The following is a 17440-nucleotide window of genomic DNA, read 5'->3' on the forward strand; positions in this document are numbered from 1 at the left end:
AAAATGTAGTGTAGACAGAGGAATGATTCTCTCAAGTATGGACAGCTGCACATCTTATGTCATTTTAGCTCATACTGCCTTCTAGTGGTGCACCGTCGTTCCCAGAGACTTACTGAAACCAGTAACCTGCACATAAACTTTTTAGTTGTTTCTGCCTTTTTTGCAATTTTGTATTTTTCATGCTACAAAACAGCAAACATGTTAAATCTATTTGACCTTTATCCATCAATACAGGCACATCAAATGCTGAAGATTCAACCCGAGCTTCCTTCGTGGCAATGGGGGCTACATTTGCTCCTAGGTGGGAATAATAAACAATAAAACTTTGTACAGTTACTTTGTTTGCAAAGAAAGGAAACTACAATGTGAATATCATTCACATCTATTCACGCCTTTCCCATCCCTAGAGGGAAAAGATCCAGTGCTCAGAGCTTTTTGAAGTCCTGCAGAGTCCTGGCGCGATCCAGAGGTGTGGAGAGTTGAAGCTTGCAAGAAACCTGTTGTGCACTGGGGGATTAGCACATCTGATTACACAGTGAGTCCTGCACAGAGCATCCTGCCTCTGAGGCCCTACTGACAGTTCATAGGACTTCAGAGACCCTCCAACCTCCCACAGCTACTGACATGTCAGACAAGTTTAACCAATCTGGGGATACAAAGCTGCAGGAACATGGAATTTATTAAGACTTAAGTTTAACCCTTGTAGTATCTTTAAAATTTAAAAAGACAGTTTAACCTTGGGACCCCAAAAGGTCCTAAGGCAACAGGTGATATAGCAATATCATAAATGAATAAATTTTTTCACATCAAATCTTTTCAACAACTTCAGACCTAACCATAGGTATAAAGTTTTTCATTATTTTTTATTAATATTTGTATATTTCTATGCCCTTATTGTCATAAAGACCCCTGTTTTTTTTAAATGGAAAAACCCATAATCTGCAATATTTTTCAAAGAATTAGTTGCAAAATAGAATATTTGGCATGAGGTAGTTGCAGCCTTGAATAAGTCAATAATTGACAACAACATTGATTTGGATGCATTATTATTTTTGGAGCAATGAGAGTTTAAAAAAAAAAAGATAACTTTTGCCCTCGGGACCCCACATGATCCCGTTCACAAAAGTGTTATAACAATGTCGTATATACATTTTTTTCCCCACTTTATTAACACCAAATCTTTTCAGCAAACTTAGACCTAACCATAGGTATAATGTTTTTTATTATTTTTTATTAATATTTGTATATTTCTATACCCTTATTGTCACAAAGACCCCTGGTTTTTTTATTGGAAAAAACCATAATCTGCAATATTTTCCAAAAATTAGTTGCAAAATAGAATATTTGCCATGAGTTTATTGCAGCCTTGAATAGGTCAATAATTGATAACAACATTGATTTAGATGCATTATTATTTTTGGAGCAATCAGTTTTTAAAAAAAAGATCACTTTTGCCCTCGGGACCCCACATGATTGCGCTCACAAAAGTGTTACGATGTCATATATAAAAAATTTTCACATCAGATCTTTTCAACAACTTCAGACCTAACCATATGTATAAAGTTTTTCATTTTTTTAAATGTTTTTAATGCCCTTATTGTCATAAAGACCCCTGGTTTTTAATGGGAAAAACCCACAATCTGTAATGTTTTCCAAAAATTAGTTGCAAATCAAAATATTTGGCATGAGGTTATTACAGCCTTGAATAGGTCAGTAATTGATAACAACATTGATTTGGATGCATTATTATTTTTGGAACAATGACAATTTTTTGCAAAAACAAACTGAACTGAGCTGAATAAACTCAACAAACTGAACAAAGATGTAATTTACATTTTATAACATGAACCACAAAGTGTTTTCAGATGGATTTTGCAGGCAGGGGCACCACATTTGCAGCAGTTGGTTATGATCCTTTTGCGCTGTTTGCACGATGCGCACTGCTTCCGCTTTTTGGAAGGTGACTCCCACTCCTCCTCCTGCTGCTCTTCCTCCTCCTCCTGCTGCTCTTCCTCTTTCTCCTGCTGCTCCTGCTGCTCTTTGCCCTGGGCTTGTAAGACCAGGCTGACTGCAAACGGTGTTCTAGGCAGGTGGCTTCTGTTCATCATGGTCGGGGTGATGAGTGCTCTGCCAACCTGCTCTATGAACAGACGCCGGCAATAGCGCTTTCCTTTGTTCCACTCTGTGTCCACAGCAGTGAAGAGGACAAAAGCGTTGTAGCAGCTTACATCAATCATGTGATACAGCAGACACATGGGCCACCTACGTGTCCTCCGACGGCAGGAGTAGGTGCCACAAACCTGCAAAAGAAAGAGAAATGACATGAGATGACATGAATAGATTTATACAGTCCCCGTTACTGTAACTATCCAAACTATCATCATCACATTTATGCTATCAGATAACTGATGGGACTCTCACAGTTATAACAACGAGTAACAGTAAATAATTTGGCAAATAATTGATGTATAATTGTGCTTACCTGATCTAGATGATCCACAGCCCCTTTGCACTTGTTATAGTCCAGGATGATCTGGGGCTTTTTCTTGCCAGAGTTCTCGACTTGTGGCTCACGGTGCTTTGTGCTCAACAGGAGAACATTTCTTGATTTCTTTGGCACATAGGATACCAAAGCAGCGTTGCGACTAAAAGCAAAGACAGAGGACATTACCTCTCTGTGTTGAATGTTCAGCAGCTGTGGGGGCAGCTCAGGTTTGTTAATCCTCAGAGTGCCCACCAGGGCCATCTTCCTCTTCCTCAATTCCTCTGCAAGAGGAAATGATGTAAAAAAATTGTCCATTGTTACTGTGTGGCCCTTCAGCCCGTCTGTCAAATCAAGCACCACCTGCATTCCTTGACTAACCTCCCTCTTTGCTGATGCAGACTTCCCTGTGTATATCTGCAGCCTCCAGGCATAGGAGGTCTGCACATCGCATAAGGCCCAGATCTTTAGCCCATATTTTGCAGGTTTGAGGCGCATATATTGTTTGAATGAACAGCGGCCCCTAAAAGGGACCAGCTGTTCATCCACACATATTTCCCTCCCTGGATTAAAAAATGTGGGCAGGCGGCTACTCCACTTGCTCCATAAATCCTTTATAGGACCCATCTTATTCTCCCTGCGGCAACCTGGACGGGAAAGATGATCGTCAAATCTTAGGGCCAGATTAATTTGCTGGAATCTTTTTCGTGACATTGTAGCAGGAAAAATAACACGTCCTGTCACCCCATCCCACAGGCTTTCTGTAGCTTCATGTTGAGACCTGTATAGGCCAGCGAGGATCAGCAGCCCCATGTAAGCCCGCAGCTCCTCCTCACCTACGTCCTTCCACTGTTTTACCGACCTCTTCCCCTGCAGGTTGGTAAAATGCCGGATTAGCTGCATAAGGTCCTCCGCAAAAAGAAGATCAAAAGCACTCACGGGGCTGCTGATCCTAGCAGTTGCGTAATGGGTTGGTCCTGGGGTTAAAATGGAAGCGGGGAAAAATCGCAGGGTCTCTTCGTGTGTGGGACACCACAGGATTTCCCCATTTTTCGATCTCCACTGACTGTCAAGCTCCATTTTTGTCTCTTCCTCCTTCTCCTCCTCCGACGAGCTGCAAAGCTCCTCATTGCCTGGCAGATATTCCTCCCCTTCTTCATTGCTAGTGCTATCTTTTTCGCTTTCGGAAGACTGCAAGACTGCAGCAACAGCCTCGTCTGAATTCAATGTGGGCTCCATGGTGCAGAAATGACCAGTGTTGCAAAATCCTCAGTAAGGAAAATCGCTATTGGTTGTCCTTTTTTTTCTCTCCAACTGCAAGAACAACAATAGAGATTGAAAGACCACGTGACTTTCGCGCATTGCATTGTGGGTACGAGTGGCAACAAAATCAAAACACTGCATCAAGCGCTAGCATTTCCAGCACCGGGTAATCCTTATTTCTGCGGTTTTAATCCCTACTTGCATTTTATTTGCCCCCAAAACAGTTATGTACCAAACGAAGGAGAACACGGCATTAAGTCTTCCTAATAACACCAGTAAAAGTCGCCAGATTTGTTACTAGTCGCTTTTTGAGAAAAAAAAAAAAAAGTCCCTAAGGGGGTCTGAAAACTCGCTAATAAAATATAGCGACAAAGTCTCTAAGTTGGGAACACTGGAAATTACCAGTAAAACCAGGCTCCAAATTATTCTCACAGACTTCAAAGGGGCACCTGCATAAACATGTTATACCGTGCATACAATAAGCGAGAGGAGGCTGTCTTTGATCAAGAAAGAACATAAACACAGCCCCTTTGGCCTTTGATAATTACACACACACACAAAATTTATTCTCAATCACATTCACACCACTCTCTTATATCAATCCCAGCACATCCACACCATTTTTATGGTGGTCCTGCATTCAAAACCAGGCCTCCACTGAAAATGTCTAAGGTGGAGTTCTGCCTATATCCGGTGATGAGAGTACTCATTTCATCCAAAACCTATTTTTCCTTCATTTTGAAGGCAGAACCTTAGATCCATTAGGTATTCATGGGAAAAGCATTATAACATGTCAGGATTACAGTATATTTGAAATATATGATTATAATAGAACTCAATGGGCACAAAAAAGGTACGAGAGCAAACAGTGTTGGCATATATGCCAATATCCTTTTCTATACACCAGTCTTTCTCAAACTGTGGTACACGTACCACTTAAGGTACTTGGGCTCTTCTGGTAGGAAACGCGTTAATACTCCAATTTCTTTCTTAAGATTAAATGATATACCATTGTGGAGGTATGCAAAGACGACACAAGTCACACTGATGATAAAAACACAGCCCTTTTCCACGGTGCCCCGATCCTAGCCACCATCGATGAGGCCCCTGGGAGAATCGGTGGGGGCGTGGGAGATGCTGCTGGTCAGTCAGGAACTATTGTCTGAATGCTGAAGCTCCTGGTAGTCAGGAGAATTCAATCCGCTTCTTCTGCGGGTGAGCAGTAACCCTTCGCGGCCAGCAGCGGGGAGTTGGTGAGACCAGCTCGCACCAGCATATGTCGGAGGAAGACGTGAGTGAAGAGAAATCCGCTGTCATCTGTTCCTAGCAAGGAGTGTGCTCTCCATGAGCTCGAGAGCGGTACCATCACCCAGGCCGTAAAGGGAGTAGCACCGCAGCAGCAGCGCCTTGAGAGAGGTGTATTTTCCATGTAATCGCATGGCAGGATGCTAAACAAACCAAACTTCAGTCAGAAGAACAACTGCAATATAAGGTTAGTCATTAATATACTGCTGCATGGGCTGGGTTGTAGTTACATCGTAAGGTTTTAAAAACTGAGCTTTAAAATGAATAGTGATGATAAAAACTGTGAGAGGCCGACAGTGATCATTGAATTATTTAGGGGCTTTTTCAGATTAAACAGAACAAGATACAAAGCATTACAACATGTTAAAAACACAACAGCCATAATAAATGCAGAGTAGTTTGGACCCGGAAGCAGGTTTCATCAGGTCATTAGTTAAAGATTTGATATCCCATCTGCTCTGAATCTTTCAATGTAGTACAGTTGTTATTATTATCACTTGTCACATCCTGTTTATGACAGTTAAAATAAATAGCATTTATATAAGAAATAAAATTGTCTGTGTAAACTGTATGTGGCCTATACTACTGTACTTTAATGTCGGTCATAAGGGTGGTGCTTCAAGAGCCATTTATTTTATGAGGTGGTACTCATTGTGAAAAGTTTGAGAACCACTGCTGCACACCACACCATAGAGGGGATCATTGAATTTTAAAAATAATCCTAAAAAACACACCCTGGCCAAGTTTCATGCAACTAGTCTTTAAAATGACTGATATATTGAGAATCAAAAAATGAGCAAAATGAACATTTAGGGTAACAGACATCTAGACAATTAAAACGACAGTCTTTTTGAGGGGAGGGGGTGCATTTTAACATGCTTTCACACGTTAAATACAAAACACTAAGTGTCCTTGGTCTTCAGAAATGTCATAGTGTACACAGGTTTTTAACAGTCACAGCCAAAAAACAAAACCAAAAAAGACACCCATTCCTCACATTAACCAACATCAATGAAAAAATCCTTTTGAAGTCACAAGATGGAACTGACTTTCCATTTCCAAAATTCGGGATTAGCAAATCGGAGCTTCCAAATTCCTCCAAATGAAGCCCATTTATGGACATGCAGAGACGGATCAGTCATTCTTCTCTCTCTTCTCTCTGCGGGCCTTTCTCTTCAGCTGAAGGGTCTTCAGCTCAGTCATAGTGGAAAAGGTCCTGTACACCCACACCATCTGTCAAAGTGTATTGTAGAGGGAGAGTTTGACTTTTCTTTTTTTTTTTTTTTAAATAAAATCATAAATGCTGAGAACAAATGCCAAACATACCACGATGATGACAGCATTGAGAAGAAGAGGAATCGAGAAAACTAAAGATATGAACATGCCCTTGGAATCAAAGTACTGGAAGTTTGAATAGGACCTGCAAGAAACAGTGAAGCTTAATATGGCTTTGACATATCGCCTGTAATATTTAGCGCAAAAGTGGTAAAAGAAAATATGTGATCAATGCTGTTACCTCCAGTTTCTGGCAGCCAGCTCGTTTAGATATTCAGCACTATAAACCAGACCAACTGTAAAGAGAAGGGATATTAGCCACAGGTTACACGTGTACTACGTGTAAGCATCAAGTCATTTACATTTAAAAACTGTGCTGAAAAAACTTGTAAAAGGTATAGTAGATTTACTAATAATGATTAATAATAATAATGATTTATTTAACCAGTAGCTTTGAGATTTATCACCATTAATTAGGCTTAATGTTAAGAAGCATTACGCTTTTTAACTGTAACTATTTTACATCATCACTATGGCCAGTAAAGATGTTTTCTGAGATTTCAAGGTCAAAAATTGGGGGTTGGGTTTTTTTTTTTGCAGTTTATCCATGAGAAAGTGTTCAAAAAATGTCATTTTTCAGACATAGTTTTGAGAGGCATTTGCAGACGGTGATAATTAAGATAACAAACACTGGAAATGTTGGAAAGTCTGGTTCCTTATTGCATCATTGCTTGGCTGGTTTTGTACGCAGCAGGGATTCTTGCTCTGCGTCAATGGTCCCATTTTCCCTACTGTGAGGTCTTTTTCTCACTTTGGTGCTTTCATGTGTTTTAGGTTAACATGGAAACAAAAATAACACTTCTCAGAGTGTTTCAGCAACACACTGGTAGGTTTTTTTTGTGTGCATAAAGCTTTACTTAACATGTTAGCACTACTGCTAATAAGTACATTTTCTAATGAATCCAGGTCAGTCTATATAAAGAGCATTTAACAGTTACTAATACTATCATCATCATCATGCCATATACATCAGAGATGTCAAATTCATTTCGAATTGTGGGCCACATACACCCCGTTTTGGTCGTAAGTGGGGCAGACCAGTGAAACTCCTCTTTCTGTCAGTGTAAAGAAGTTTGGAGATAATTTAATATAAAAGAGAAGTGCAATTTTAGTAAGGCATTTCAGTTTTTCTACTTGAGAAAGAAATGCTGCTTTGGGCTTAAACTGTAATAAATAAATGTGTAAAATAACAGAAAGAGTTCTGTTAGCTCATTGTGCTGACTGTGATGTGATTATAAAGCAGATCAGCAGATTTGAATTGAATTGAATTGAGATAGTTAAAAAAACAGGAACTTTCTGTAATTTCACTGTTTATCTGTTACTTTCATACTACTTTGGTGTAGTATGAATGGCCACAGTGGAGGTCATTATCAGTAGGAAAAGCTGTAAAACCAATTTTCCAAAGCCGTGCAGTAAGCCAGATTTTAGTATTTGGTGGGCCGATTCTAGCTGATGTATAACACATCTGATGTAGAGTGTAACGTAGGTATGGCTCTGTATAATGTTGTCACTTGAACTCCTCCGGGGCAACTGGTTCAATTTTGCCGAAACTATAAAAAAATATCTAGGCTACCAAGATCTCTAATATCTATATGGTCATGGATATAAATATTTACTGCAAATAAATAGTACAATTTCTTTTCCTGTGTGTTTTTATGTACATACTCTCTCATTGAGACTGGTTAGTAAACCATTCTTACATATGTAAATATAACGCAACGTTTGCATGTTGATATGCACATTAAACGGTCACCAGTTAATTTAAGTTTTAAGAATTCTCAAGTTTTTATTTTCTTATCTGGCATGCTTTTACCTTTCTACACCATTAACTGAGGGTGGAAGACGGACTCAACAGATGGCAGATACAGGGGAATCTGTGACACGGGCATATTTTGATACATATCCCTGTACATTTTATACATATCTCTGTACAATTTTTCTATTTTTCTATACATGTTCTGTACATTGTTACCTGTATATACGAACTTCGGTTGCTTATGTATTTAGGACCACCTTGTGTCTTCCTTTTATATTTTATTTTCCCTTGCTGTAAGATCTCTGTAAAACTGAAATGTCTCATCCGTGGGATAATAAAGGTTTATTCTATTCTATTCTATTCTATTCTATTCTATCCATGCATTTGTATGGTAGATACAAAGAACCAAGCCTTTTAAGTCATTTACATCTTATTTTCAATGCTTAGAATTAAAAGCTCCCATTATTGATATTAATGTGCGGGTTAAAGTGTCTGACCTGTAGTAAAACGTTGAAAGTCATACCCTTTCCTTTAGTGACCATGTAAATGTGTGGTTTTAAATCGTGCTTGATGACATCAATAATTGAGCAGTAATTCAGGTAGTTAGGCTTATGAGTTAATGGTAGGTCAATAGTAACAATTAACAGAAAACACATCTATAAAAATCAATGTAAATATCGGCCGATGATATGAGCCGTATCAAATACAGAATGGGGTCATTGCTGTCCTGTGTGATGATGCCTTTTAATGGCCTTCATGTTTCCCAGACAATACAACTGAATACAGCTGAGAGCCTCTTGGATGTTACAAATTAGTGTATTTACTGTAAGATAATGCTACAGATTGTCCAGGAGCCAAAGGCATGGTCCACAGTCTCATCAGGAGCATGCCCAGGCATGGTCAGGGGTGCACAGAAGTACATGGAGGGATAGACACCACTCAGGCACATTATGAAGGAAGTTGCATCAACCTGTGATTTCAATTTTTAACTTTCATATTTGGTGTGATTTAGTATTCAGCTCTCAAATAGTGGATCGTTTTAGTTTCCACTAACTAGGAATAAAAATTGAGAACTGGAGAACTTGAGAGCTGATTCCAATTTTTCCAAAGCATCAGAATCATACGACACTCAGCTTATCTCCTTTATCATTGCTTGCAGATGCTGGAAATGCAAACTGACTGCAAGTCAGTAACATCATACAAGCACATTTGGTGTTGCCATAAAAAGGGAGTCATGGGAGAGATTTGGGAGGTGAGAAGCAGTCCAAAGACTTGCTAGACTAGACTAGCTGTAATGTCTGCATCGATTATTGCATGATTAACATGATTATTTCAAGTAGGGAGTGGAAACACCAGCAACATTCTGAGACATCTTTCTACACAACATGAGATCCACTTATCTGATCTTACGCCACACATTTCTCGGCCAAGTAGCTCATCTGTTACTGACGCCAAATTATAATAAAATCAAAGGCACATTTTACTTGCCTAAGAAAGCCTACAGGGGAATGAATGTCATACAAATATTCTCTATTTTCCCACTGTAAATGTTAATTGAGAGACTGATGCTACAGCTAACAATAGGCAGTAAGCTTGTTTGGGATTTAAGATAATAAGACAGCTGGGTATATATAGAACTGGGTAAAAAAGAAATCGATAAAGATGGATCAATAATGGCATAATGGACGCTTGTCTAATCTTGTTTTTAATAAATTACACAGCGTATATCAGTACAGACTTTTAACTTGATTATCAAGTTTCCTTCTTTTTTTTTGTTTTGAACAGTGTAGTTAGTTTTGTGACACGTACCTACGAGCAGGAAGTGGCAGATCTGAGCTCTGTAATACTTGCAGGTGAGCAAAGTCAGGAACAAGCACACAGCATGAAACACCAGCAGACCGATGAGCCAGGGCTCGGACCACTGCACCTGCATACCAACACACACACACACACACACACACACACACACACACACACACACACACAGTCGTTAGTGGAGCTGCCAAACTTGAATTAAAATGAAAGGGACTCCTGTTAGCTGTAATAGCTGAAGCATAGTTTGCTAGTCTCTGGAATCGAGGAAACAAAATTGAACTTACCGACATGAAAAAAGTCCATAACGACGTTATTCTTACATTGCTGAATCCGTCGATGGGGATACTGCTAATATTATCTGCTTTATTGACCGTCATCTTCTAAAAATATGAATTCTCCTGTGTGTAAACACCACCACACTGCGGAAGTGACACGTTAAGTCGCAGCCGTTTGACGTCACAGGGGTTTCTACCAATGACTGTAGAAAACAGTCATTGGTTTCTACTTTTAGTAAAATATAATAAAAACTGAATTAGAATAAGATTGTTTGACAACAACAACAACAACAACAAAAAAAAGACTGGAAAAGGTAAGTTGAAACGTCATGATTTTTAGTTACCGAATTCGACATTTCGAGCTACAACCTGAAATGCTGACTTACCAAAGGAAGAAAGGATGGGAAAAGAATCCATGGGCACATAATGACATGTGAAACATTAAAATACTCAAAATCACATTTTTATTTTTTATTTTTTTGCTATGATTGTTTTTCATTAATTTTAATTTTATTTTGTTGTAAATCTGATTGATTTTCTTACACTTTTTCGTTCTGCATACTCAGCACAAATAGGGTGTCATCAGGTAAATTGGGCCATCAGGTAAAATGTGCTGTTTAAGTCTCCTAGCTCTTTAATTTTTTACGGCCAATGGCTGCAAAGAATTTTCAAATTGTTGGCAGAACTGTACTTTAAAAAACAAAATAAAACAAATTGATTTGATTGCTCTATAGTTGCTGTAGTGGGTGGGGAAATGCTTCACATCCAGCTTGGTGAAAAGAACTGAGGAGTGAGTGGCCTGGTTGACAAATCTTTCTTGAAAATCATAAGGTTGATTAAAAAAAAAAGTTTAAAAAAATATACATTGAAAAAAACGGGCTAATACTTCATATTGTGATCGTTTCCACCAGATAGCAAGCATTTTCTTTGTTTAGCTAACTTTTTAAAAATAAAAATGCATTTTTTATGGGCGGCTCAATTTACCTTAATGAATTGTGGTACATTGAGTCACCCTTTTCAGCTGAAATGAGCCTCCTTCAGAATTGAAATTTTATGGTTCCTTTTATCAAAAAACAGTAAATATATCAATACATGTCAAATCATGCACTAGATACATTTTAACATCTCCTTTCTAATTGTGCAGATCCAAAGTTTGTGGGTGCTTTAGCCTTGATGTAGTATGCATTGTGAGCAATGCACACTTAAATGCACACACACACACACACACACACAGAGGAAGAGATGAACTAGCCATGATTCCATGTCGCAGTGATAGTAGTATATATATCAAGTAACATGAAATTCTGATTTTCCCAGAGTAGACTATGGCAAACAGAAAAGAACATCAAGGAGAGAAGAGGGACAGGAAGAAGCTTACAGGAGAAGACAGGAGGAGGAAGGGAGGGAAATAAAAGGAGAGGAGGCAACAAGAAGAGAGACAGAAGAAAAGGATGGGAAACCTGCTCTGCACTCTCGGCCTTGAGGGCCTACCTTCCCATGTATGGCACTGTGATGAGTCAGGTCTCCAAGACCAGTTCTCCTCAACCAAGGTGCTTGGAGTGGTTGGGCAACCATGTGTGGAGGTCTGTGCAGGTGAGAAAGATGAAACTACCACTTGCTTGCTTAACAGCCTTCAATGTGGAAGGCGTTTTCAGTTAAACCATGATTATCTTCAAAGGGAAACGACTACGATGTGAGTGGCTCCAACATTGCCCTGAGAATGTTACTCTTCGGGTCTTAGATAATAGCTGGATAAATGGTGATCTCTTCTTGGAATGGGGTCAGTTGTTTGTTCAGTCATTACCTCAGGATGACGCCAGACCCATCTTGCTACTAATGGACTTTATCAATTTAATGAGGAAAAAAAATGTCCACATTCTGTGTTACCCTCCACACGCCATTCGTGCTCTTCAGCCTGTAGACAAGGCCCTGTTCCGACGCCTGAAGCACCACTGGTACAAAGAGGGAAGAAAGTGGACCAGACTAATGGCAGGACAAAAGCTACCAACGTCTGAGTTTTTCTCAGTTTTCTGCCCAGCATACAGAAAGGCTGCCACTGTTAAAAATGCATAGGCAGGGTTCAGAGGGACAGGAATGTTCCCTTTAAACAAATACATCCTCCAAAAAGTGCTTTCCTCCCAGTAAAACAACTGAGAGACCCCTTCCACTTACTTCCCCTTCCCTTTTCAGCAAACCCCAGAAACCACAAGCACCACCAGGCAAAACTCAGACACCACTAGCCACTGCCCAGCTGACCTTAGAATCCCTCAGCCCCATTCATCACCCTGCAGTGGTATCCGAGGTGCCCCTAATCTTTACATTCTTGGATGCAGAGGTGGTAGGATCTAAAGAAATAACAGTCAACTTTGAATGTGTTCCTGAGGAAGAGATGGTCTTTAACCTGTTCACACCTTAACTTGTGTTACATTCAGTGATCTGTGTCCCCTGCCAAAATGACAGAGGACTGTCAGGAAGAGAGCTAAGCCTCCATCATTTGTCCTCACAAGCGATGAACATGTAGGCTACATTTCCACCAAGGCACTGAAATCTAAAAAGAAAGAAAAGACCAGAAGAAGCAAAGGCACGACGAAGAAGAATGACATGCCCTTCAAAGCATGTAATGCAGTCTATTGAGACAAAAGTGACCCAGAGGCCACTGAGGACTGGATCAGCTGTGGGAATTGCAGCGCCTGAGTCCATGAGACTTGTGGAGAAGAAAATGGCATCTGTGCTGATGGTGGATTCTTCTGTAAAGTCTCTAAGAATTTGTCTTTTTGAAAATAGAACAATTCATGAATTATTAAATCAACACGTTAATGTGTTATGTTTCTTAAAATGAGTTCAAATTAAAGCTGATTGATTTGCTGTTAAATTGTTTTATCAGCAATAACTGGTTTCCTTTACATGGCCCACTTTACCTGAACGTTGCTCATCTCAAAAATGTGCAGCAGCTGATGTTTCAAAAGCTATAGGACCTGAATAATTAGAATTTATTAAATGAAGTCAACATTTACATGTTGAAAACAATCCATATTAACTGATTTAACTGATTTCACTCTAATATTAGTAGTAATAATAATAAAAACGTCAATTTCTCTTCAGATGCATTCCTAGTAATGCTTTATTTCAACCAAACATACAAACATCATGAATAATTATTAATTTACAAATGATCAAATCGACACACATCTTTAAAAATATCTTAAAAGTCGGAATATTTTGTTCTAAGCAGAGAATTCTTTAAATCTTGGGCAGCAGAATTATATTTTGGGGTTTTTTTAAATTTATATTAGTTTATTTAATTTGTTTTTTTTATTTTAGTTTTTTTTTTTAAAAATTGTATCTTATTTAGTTAGCTTTAGTTTCTGTTTTTGTAAAGGCTTTTGACCGTAAAAGTCATGTAGACCCCCACCACCCACCAAAAAAAAAACAAAATGAAAAACCTCCTCATACTTGTGCTCACAAATTTGCAAAAATTTTAACTATTAAAACTATTACTGCTAGTTTACAAAATACTTATTTAATATTTACTGTTCCGTTTTAGTTAATGTCCTTGTTTCACAGCAGAATTTGTACACTAAAAAGCACCTACGTTGTGCCACCCAGAAAAGGACTGGGCCAGTTCCTTTCTGTTTACTTGCTTTTCCAGTATTTTACCGATAATCGCTTCCTCGTTAAGTCTTTCCTGCTTGCAAATCCCTTAAAGAAGTCTCTGCCCTGACTCACCTCACCTGCAGCTACGGTGAATATTCCTGTTATTGCTGCCCTGCTATAGTTTCCACATGCCCACATAATCCCTTTGAACACATGCAGACACTTGATATAAAAACAAGTCCAACCAAAAAAGACACATAAGTATTTTCAGTATTTAACCCAATACTTAATAAGATTTTATGATCTTGCATATTTCTGCAAATATGACCATGCAGTAGATCTTGTAAGATCTGCAAAAGCATGGAATTTGAAAATGTAATCTGAATTGCACAGTCATTATTCACATTTTAAAAGTCTTTGGTAAGAGTCTGCGAGTTACTGGTATATACAGCTAAGTATGAAAACAAAGTGGAGGAGATCGACAGAGCTCGACTCAGGTCCTGTTCCTGCTCGGGTGAAAGTCAGGGACAAAAGTAGCAGCCACCGTGATGGGAGTGGAGTATCCGAGAGCAAAGCTGTAGAGACCAAGCATCAAACACTTCCATGTGGAGCGCAGTGCCTTGCCAACGTTCTGAAAGATAAATCGGAAAAATACTTAATAAATCCACCTATCATTGACCACATTTTTATGATCTATAAATCGACTAATCCACTCATTCAGAGAAGGCAAGAAAGAAAAGAAACAAGCAGCGGTAACAAATGTGATTGTTTCCACACAGGTCATAATCATTTTTACTTTCACAGTATTAAGATGCTGCATCAGTTCCCAGAGATTCTTCAAAACGCAGGTGAAAACAACAGAAAATCGAAGTTAGGACATAATATAAGTGTGCGTGCTTTAGAACAATGGCGCAGCAGGAAGAGTGGCACACTGTAAGCACAATCCTCTTCTGCACTCTCTGGACAGGAAAGAGATAACTGGCTACAGAGAATGCAGGAAGTCGGAAGTTTTACGGGGAAAAAAATTATGACATATCGGAATGCAACAGTCTGCAATTTAAATTAATCAATAACAAAACCAAAACACACTAAAACATGAGCACCCTTTTATTTATGATTTATTTACCTGGCCTACATGACCGTACCCACGTAGGCCACAACTCACTGATAAGAGTCTTTAATGGTCACAAGGAAGACAGAGCTCACATTCCATTTCCTTATAAATCACACGTGAGCACTGGTTAAAAAGCAACTTGTTCTTTCCAAAAGGAGCCACAAGCCTTTGCTGTGTTTCCTGCCTCTACATTTCCAGCTGGGGTTTGTTTTGTCTCATGGTCTAGTGGTTTACACATTTGCCTAACAAACAAAAGGTCCCCAGTTTGTTCCTGGGAGGAAACACAAATCCCTTTGGGTCTTTTGCCATGCAGAGCTAAGAAGAAATTCAAGTTATCATCTTGAAATTTCAACTTGTTGACACAGAATTCTGAGTAAGTTGAAATTTTGAGATAATAAACCCGGATATTTGACTTATGGATGGTAATTTTTTTCACTAGTGAAAAAAGCTTCCATAGAGGAAGGACATCCGGTGTACAACTCTTCCAAATCAAACATGAGGATCTACCCACTGTGGCGACCCCTTGTGAATAAGGTGGTAGCCAGAAGTATCTTTATGGGAAATAATTATGATAATAATTATGATAATCAATTCAATAATTGTAGAAAGTAATGATAAACATTAAAAAACAAATGAAGAAAGTGGGGAGCATGCTGTGAAGATGAGAGACTTAATAATTTCAGGACAATTTATAGAAGCGATCTTGGCCATTTTGGTCATTTAAATTTGAATCATCAGCTTGCAAAAGATTTATTAGCCCTTTGTTCAATAAACAGCAGAATGTCTGAATCATTAGTTAAAGGCTCATTGATCACGTATTTTTTTTAAGTGAAAAAAAGATGGAGGCAGAGCATATTTTTAACTTACCCAAACCAGAACTACAAGAAAAGACAAAAGTTTGAACAGTGTAAGTTTTCTCTTGAGTTGACCACATCATAATATTTTAATGTTACTTAAAAGAAGAAACAACTCCCCATTAATAAAGAATTTGGGAATTTGCTCTTTGGAAGTTGATTCACGGACTCTTATGTTTTGAGTTTGTTTGTTTGTGCATGTGCACATGTTATGTTCAGATCATGAGATAAGGTTGTTGTAAAATTGTTGTTTTCCTATCACTCACGTGTGATGGTTATAAACCTCTCTGCTTAGTAAACTGACTGTAGATGTGCACAGGGTTAAATACAGACATGCACTTGAACTGAGAATGCGAACACTGAGAGAAGATTGAGTGCAGGCTGCCTTCATACAGGAAGTGGGAAACTCCTTTGAACAGTATGTCCTGAGCTCTATTGTGTTTGCCTGAACTGTTGTCCACCTCGGTGCACGTTTCACCACACGGCTGACACAAATGAAGCTATGAAAGGTCTTTAGAGAGAATCATCTCTGATAACCCAGAAGTTAGTCCTGTTTGCCAAAAGAAAGGCCTCTAAAATATGTGCGTCACCATATCAGCCTTTAATCTTACCTATGATAAAAGCTTGTCGTGATTATTTAAGTTGGAGCATCTTAATCTCAAGATACTTTACACAATAATGCTGAGAACTGATTTATTAAGAGTCGTTTAACCTTAATCAAATAAATTAAAATAATTTGATTGCAGCTGATTGATTTCATACTGAAAGCATTTCAACTTACCCACACTGACTCTATGAAGAAGAGAAAAAATTAGGAGAAAAACTGTCATTAGGCTGGATACACACAATGAATTTGCAACTTTATACTTGGATTTGGAAAATTGCATTGTTAAAAAAAAATGTGTAAAAATAAAAATACACAAACCTTCTTGACTTTTTTGTAGTTTTCTTTCTTCTTTTTCTTCTTCTCTTCTTTTGCCTTGGCTTTCGCCTCATCATCCACCAGCGGCTCGTACCTCTCTGGCAGGAAGGCAAAAAGTGTTTCTCGGTGGCACTTCTCATGTTGCCTGCTGCTGTCACCTGTTTGCTGCCCGTCGTTGGACAAGGATGGATCCAGCATCTCTGGGTGATCAACGCAGTCCACATGCCGCTCGTACTTTGCTGCACTTCTGCTGGGACTCTCGCCTGATGCTGTTGCAGGTGAATCTCTCTGAAACAGCCTGGATGGAAGAGACTTGGGCTTCATGTTTACCTGATTGTTGCAGTTCTCTGAGATGTAAGGAGGGGGGAAGAAAGGCACCAGATTCCTCAGGAGGTCAGGTTTGTTGTCAGCAGACGTTATGTGCATGAGTGGAAGTGCATTCCACTGGACCGCCTTGTGTGCTGGGATCTGGCACAGAGCCCTTAAAGGTGCAAATCCTTCCTCCTCACTAGGCTGACCTCAGGGTTTCAGGTGGAATGTTTTAATGAAGTGCACTGAATAAAGTTTACTGCAGAGCAAAGTGCAAATCAATAAACTACCTTTTATCTGCACTTTTCTTAGTTTAGGTTTAGTTCAGAGCTAAGGGTAACAGGGTTTCCCACTCTAGTCCAGCTTGGAGCATTGCATCTCTAAGCTGTTTCTTTAGACTGTCTTAAAAATAGCTT

General features: G+C 39.0%; 3 protein-coding genes across 5 annotated transcripts; all 3 read right to left on the reverse strand.

Annotated features, from left to right (window-relative positions):
• Nucleotides 1-1339: 1339 nt before the first annotated feature.
• LOC116310797 (piggyBac transposable element-derived protein 4-like) lies at nucleotides 1340-3829 on the reverse strand. The gene is made up of 2 exons (XM_031727712.2): nucleotides 2483-3829; nucleotides 1340-2300 (listed from the first exon to the last, which is right to left on the reverse strand). The coding sequence occupies exons 1-2, from the start codon at nucleotides 3719-3721 to the stop codon at nucleotides 1830-1832; spliced, it is 1710 nt and encodes a 569-aa protein (XP_031583572.2). The 5' UTR covers nucleotides 3722-3829; the 3' UTR covers nucleotides 1340-1829.
• A 460-nt stretch (nucleotides 3830-4289) lies between these two features.
• On the reverse strand, nucleotides 4290-10396 carry tmem18 (transmembrane protein 18). The gene is made up of 5 exons (XM_031727515.2): nucleotides 10241-10396; nucleotides 9951-10068; nucleotides 6567-6621; nucleotides 6377-6470; nucleotides 4290-6283 (listed from the first exon to the last, which is right to left on the reverse strand). The coding sequence occupies exons 1-5, from the start codon at nucleotides 10331-10333 to the stop codon at nucleotides 6185-6187; spliced, it is 459 nt and encodes a 152-aa protein (XP_031583375.2). The 5' UTR covers nucleotides 10334-10396; the 3' UTR covers nucleotides 4290-6184.
• Nucleotides 10397-13334: 2938 nt separating this feature from the next.
• On the reverse strand, nucleotides 13335-17159 carry LOC116310729 (uncharacterized protein C1orf115-like). Of its 3 annotated transcripts, XM_039598418.1 has the most exons (4): nucleotides 16719-17159; nucleotides 16575-16585; nucleotides 15807-15817; nucleotides 13335-14456 (listed from the first exon to the last, which is right to left on the reverse strand). In XM_039598418.1, exons 1-4 carry the CDS (start codon nucleotides 17139-17141, stop codon nucleotides 14347-14349), a joined length of 555 nt encoding a protein of 184 aa, XP_039454352.1. In that variant the 5' UTR covers nucleotides 17142-17159; the 3' UTR covers nucleotides 13335-14346. The 3 variants fall into 3 exon arrangements, with proteins under 3 accessions (XP_039454352.1, XP_039454353.1, XP_031583479.2); XM_039598419.1 differs by lacking the exon at nucleotides 15807-15817; XM_031727619.2 differs by lacking the exons at nucleotides 15807-15817; nucleotides 16575-16585.
• Nucleotides 17160-17440: the final 281 nt, after the last annotated feature.

The sequence above is a fragment of the Oreochromis aureus genome, linkage group 15 (genome assembly GCF_013358895.1).
Source record: "Oreochromis aureus strain Israel breed Guangdong linkage group 15, ZZ_aureus, whole genome shotgun sequence".
Classification (NCBI taxonomy): Eukaryota; Metazoa; Chordata; class Actinopteri; order Cichliformes; family Cichlidae; genus Oreochromis; species Oreochromis aureus.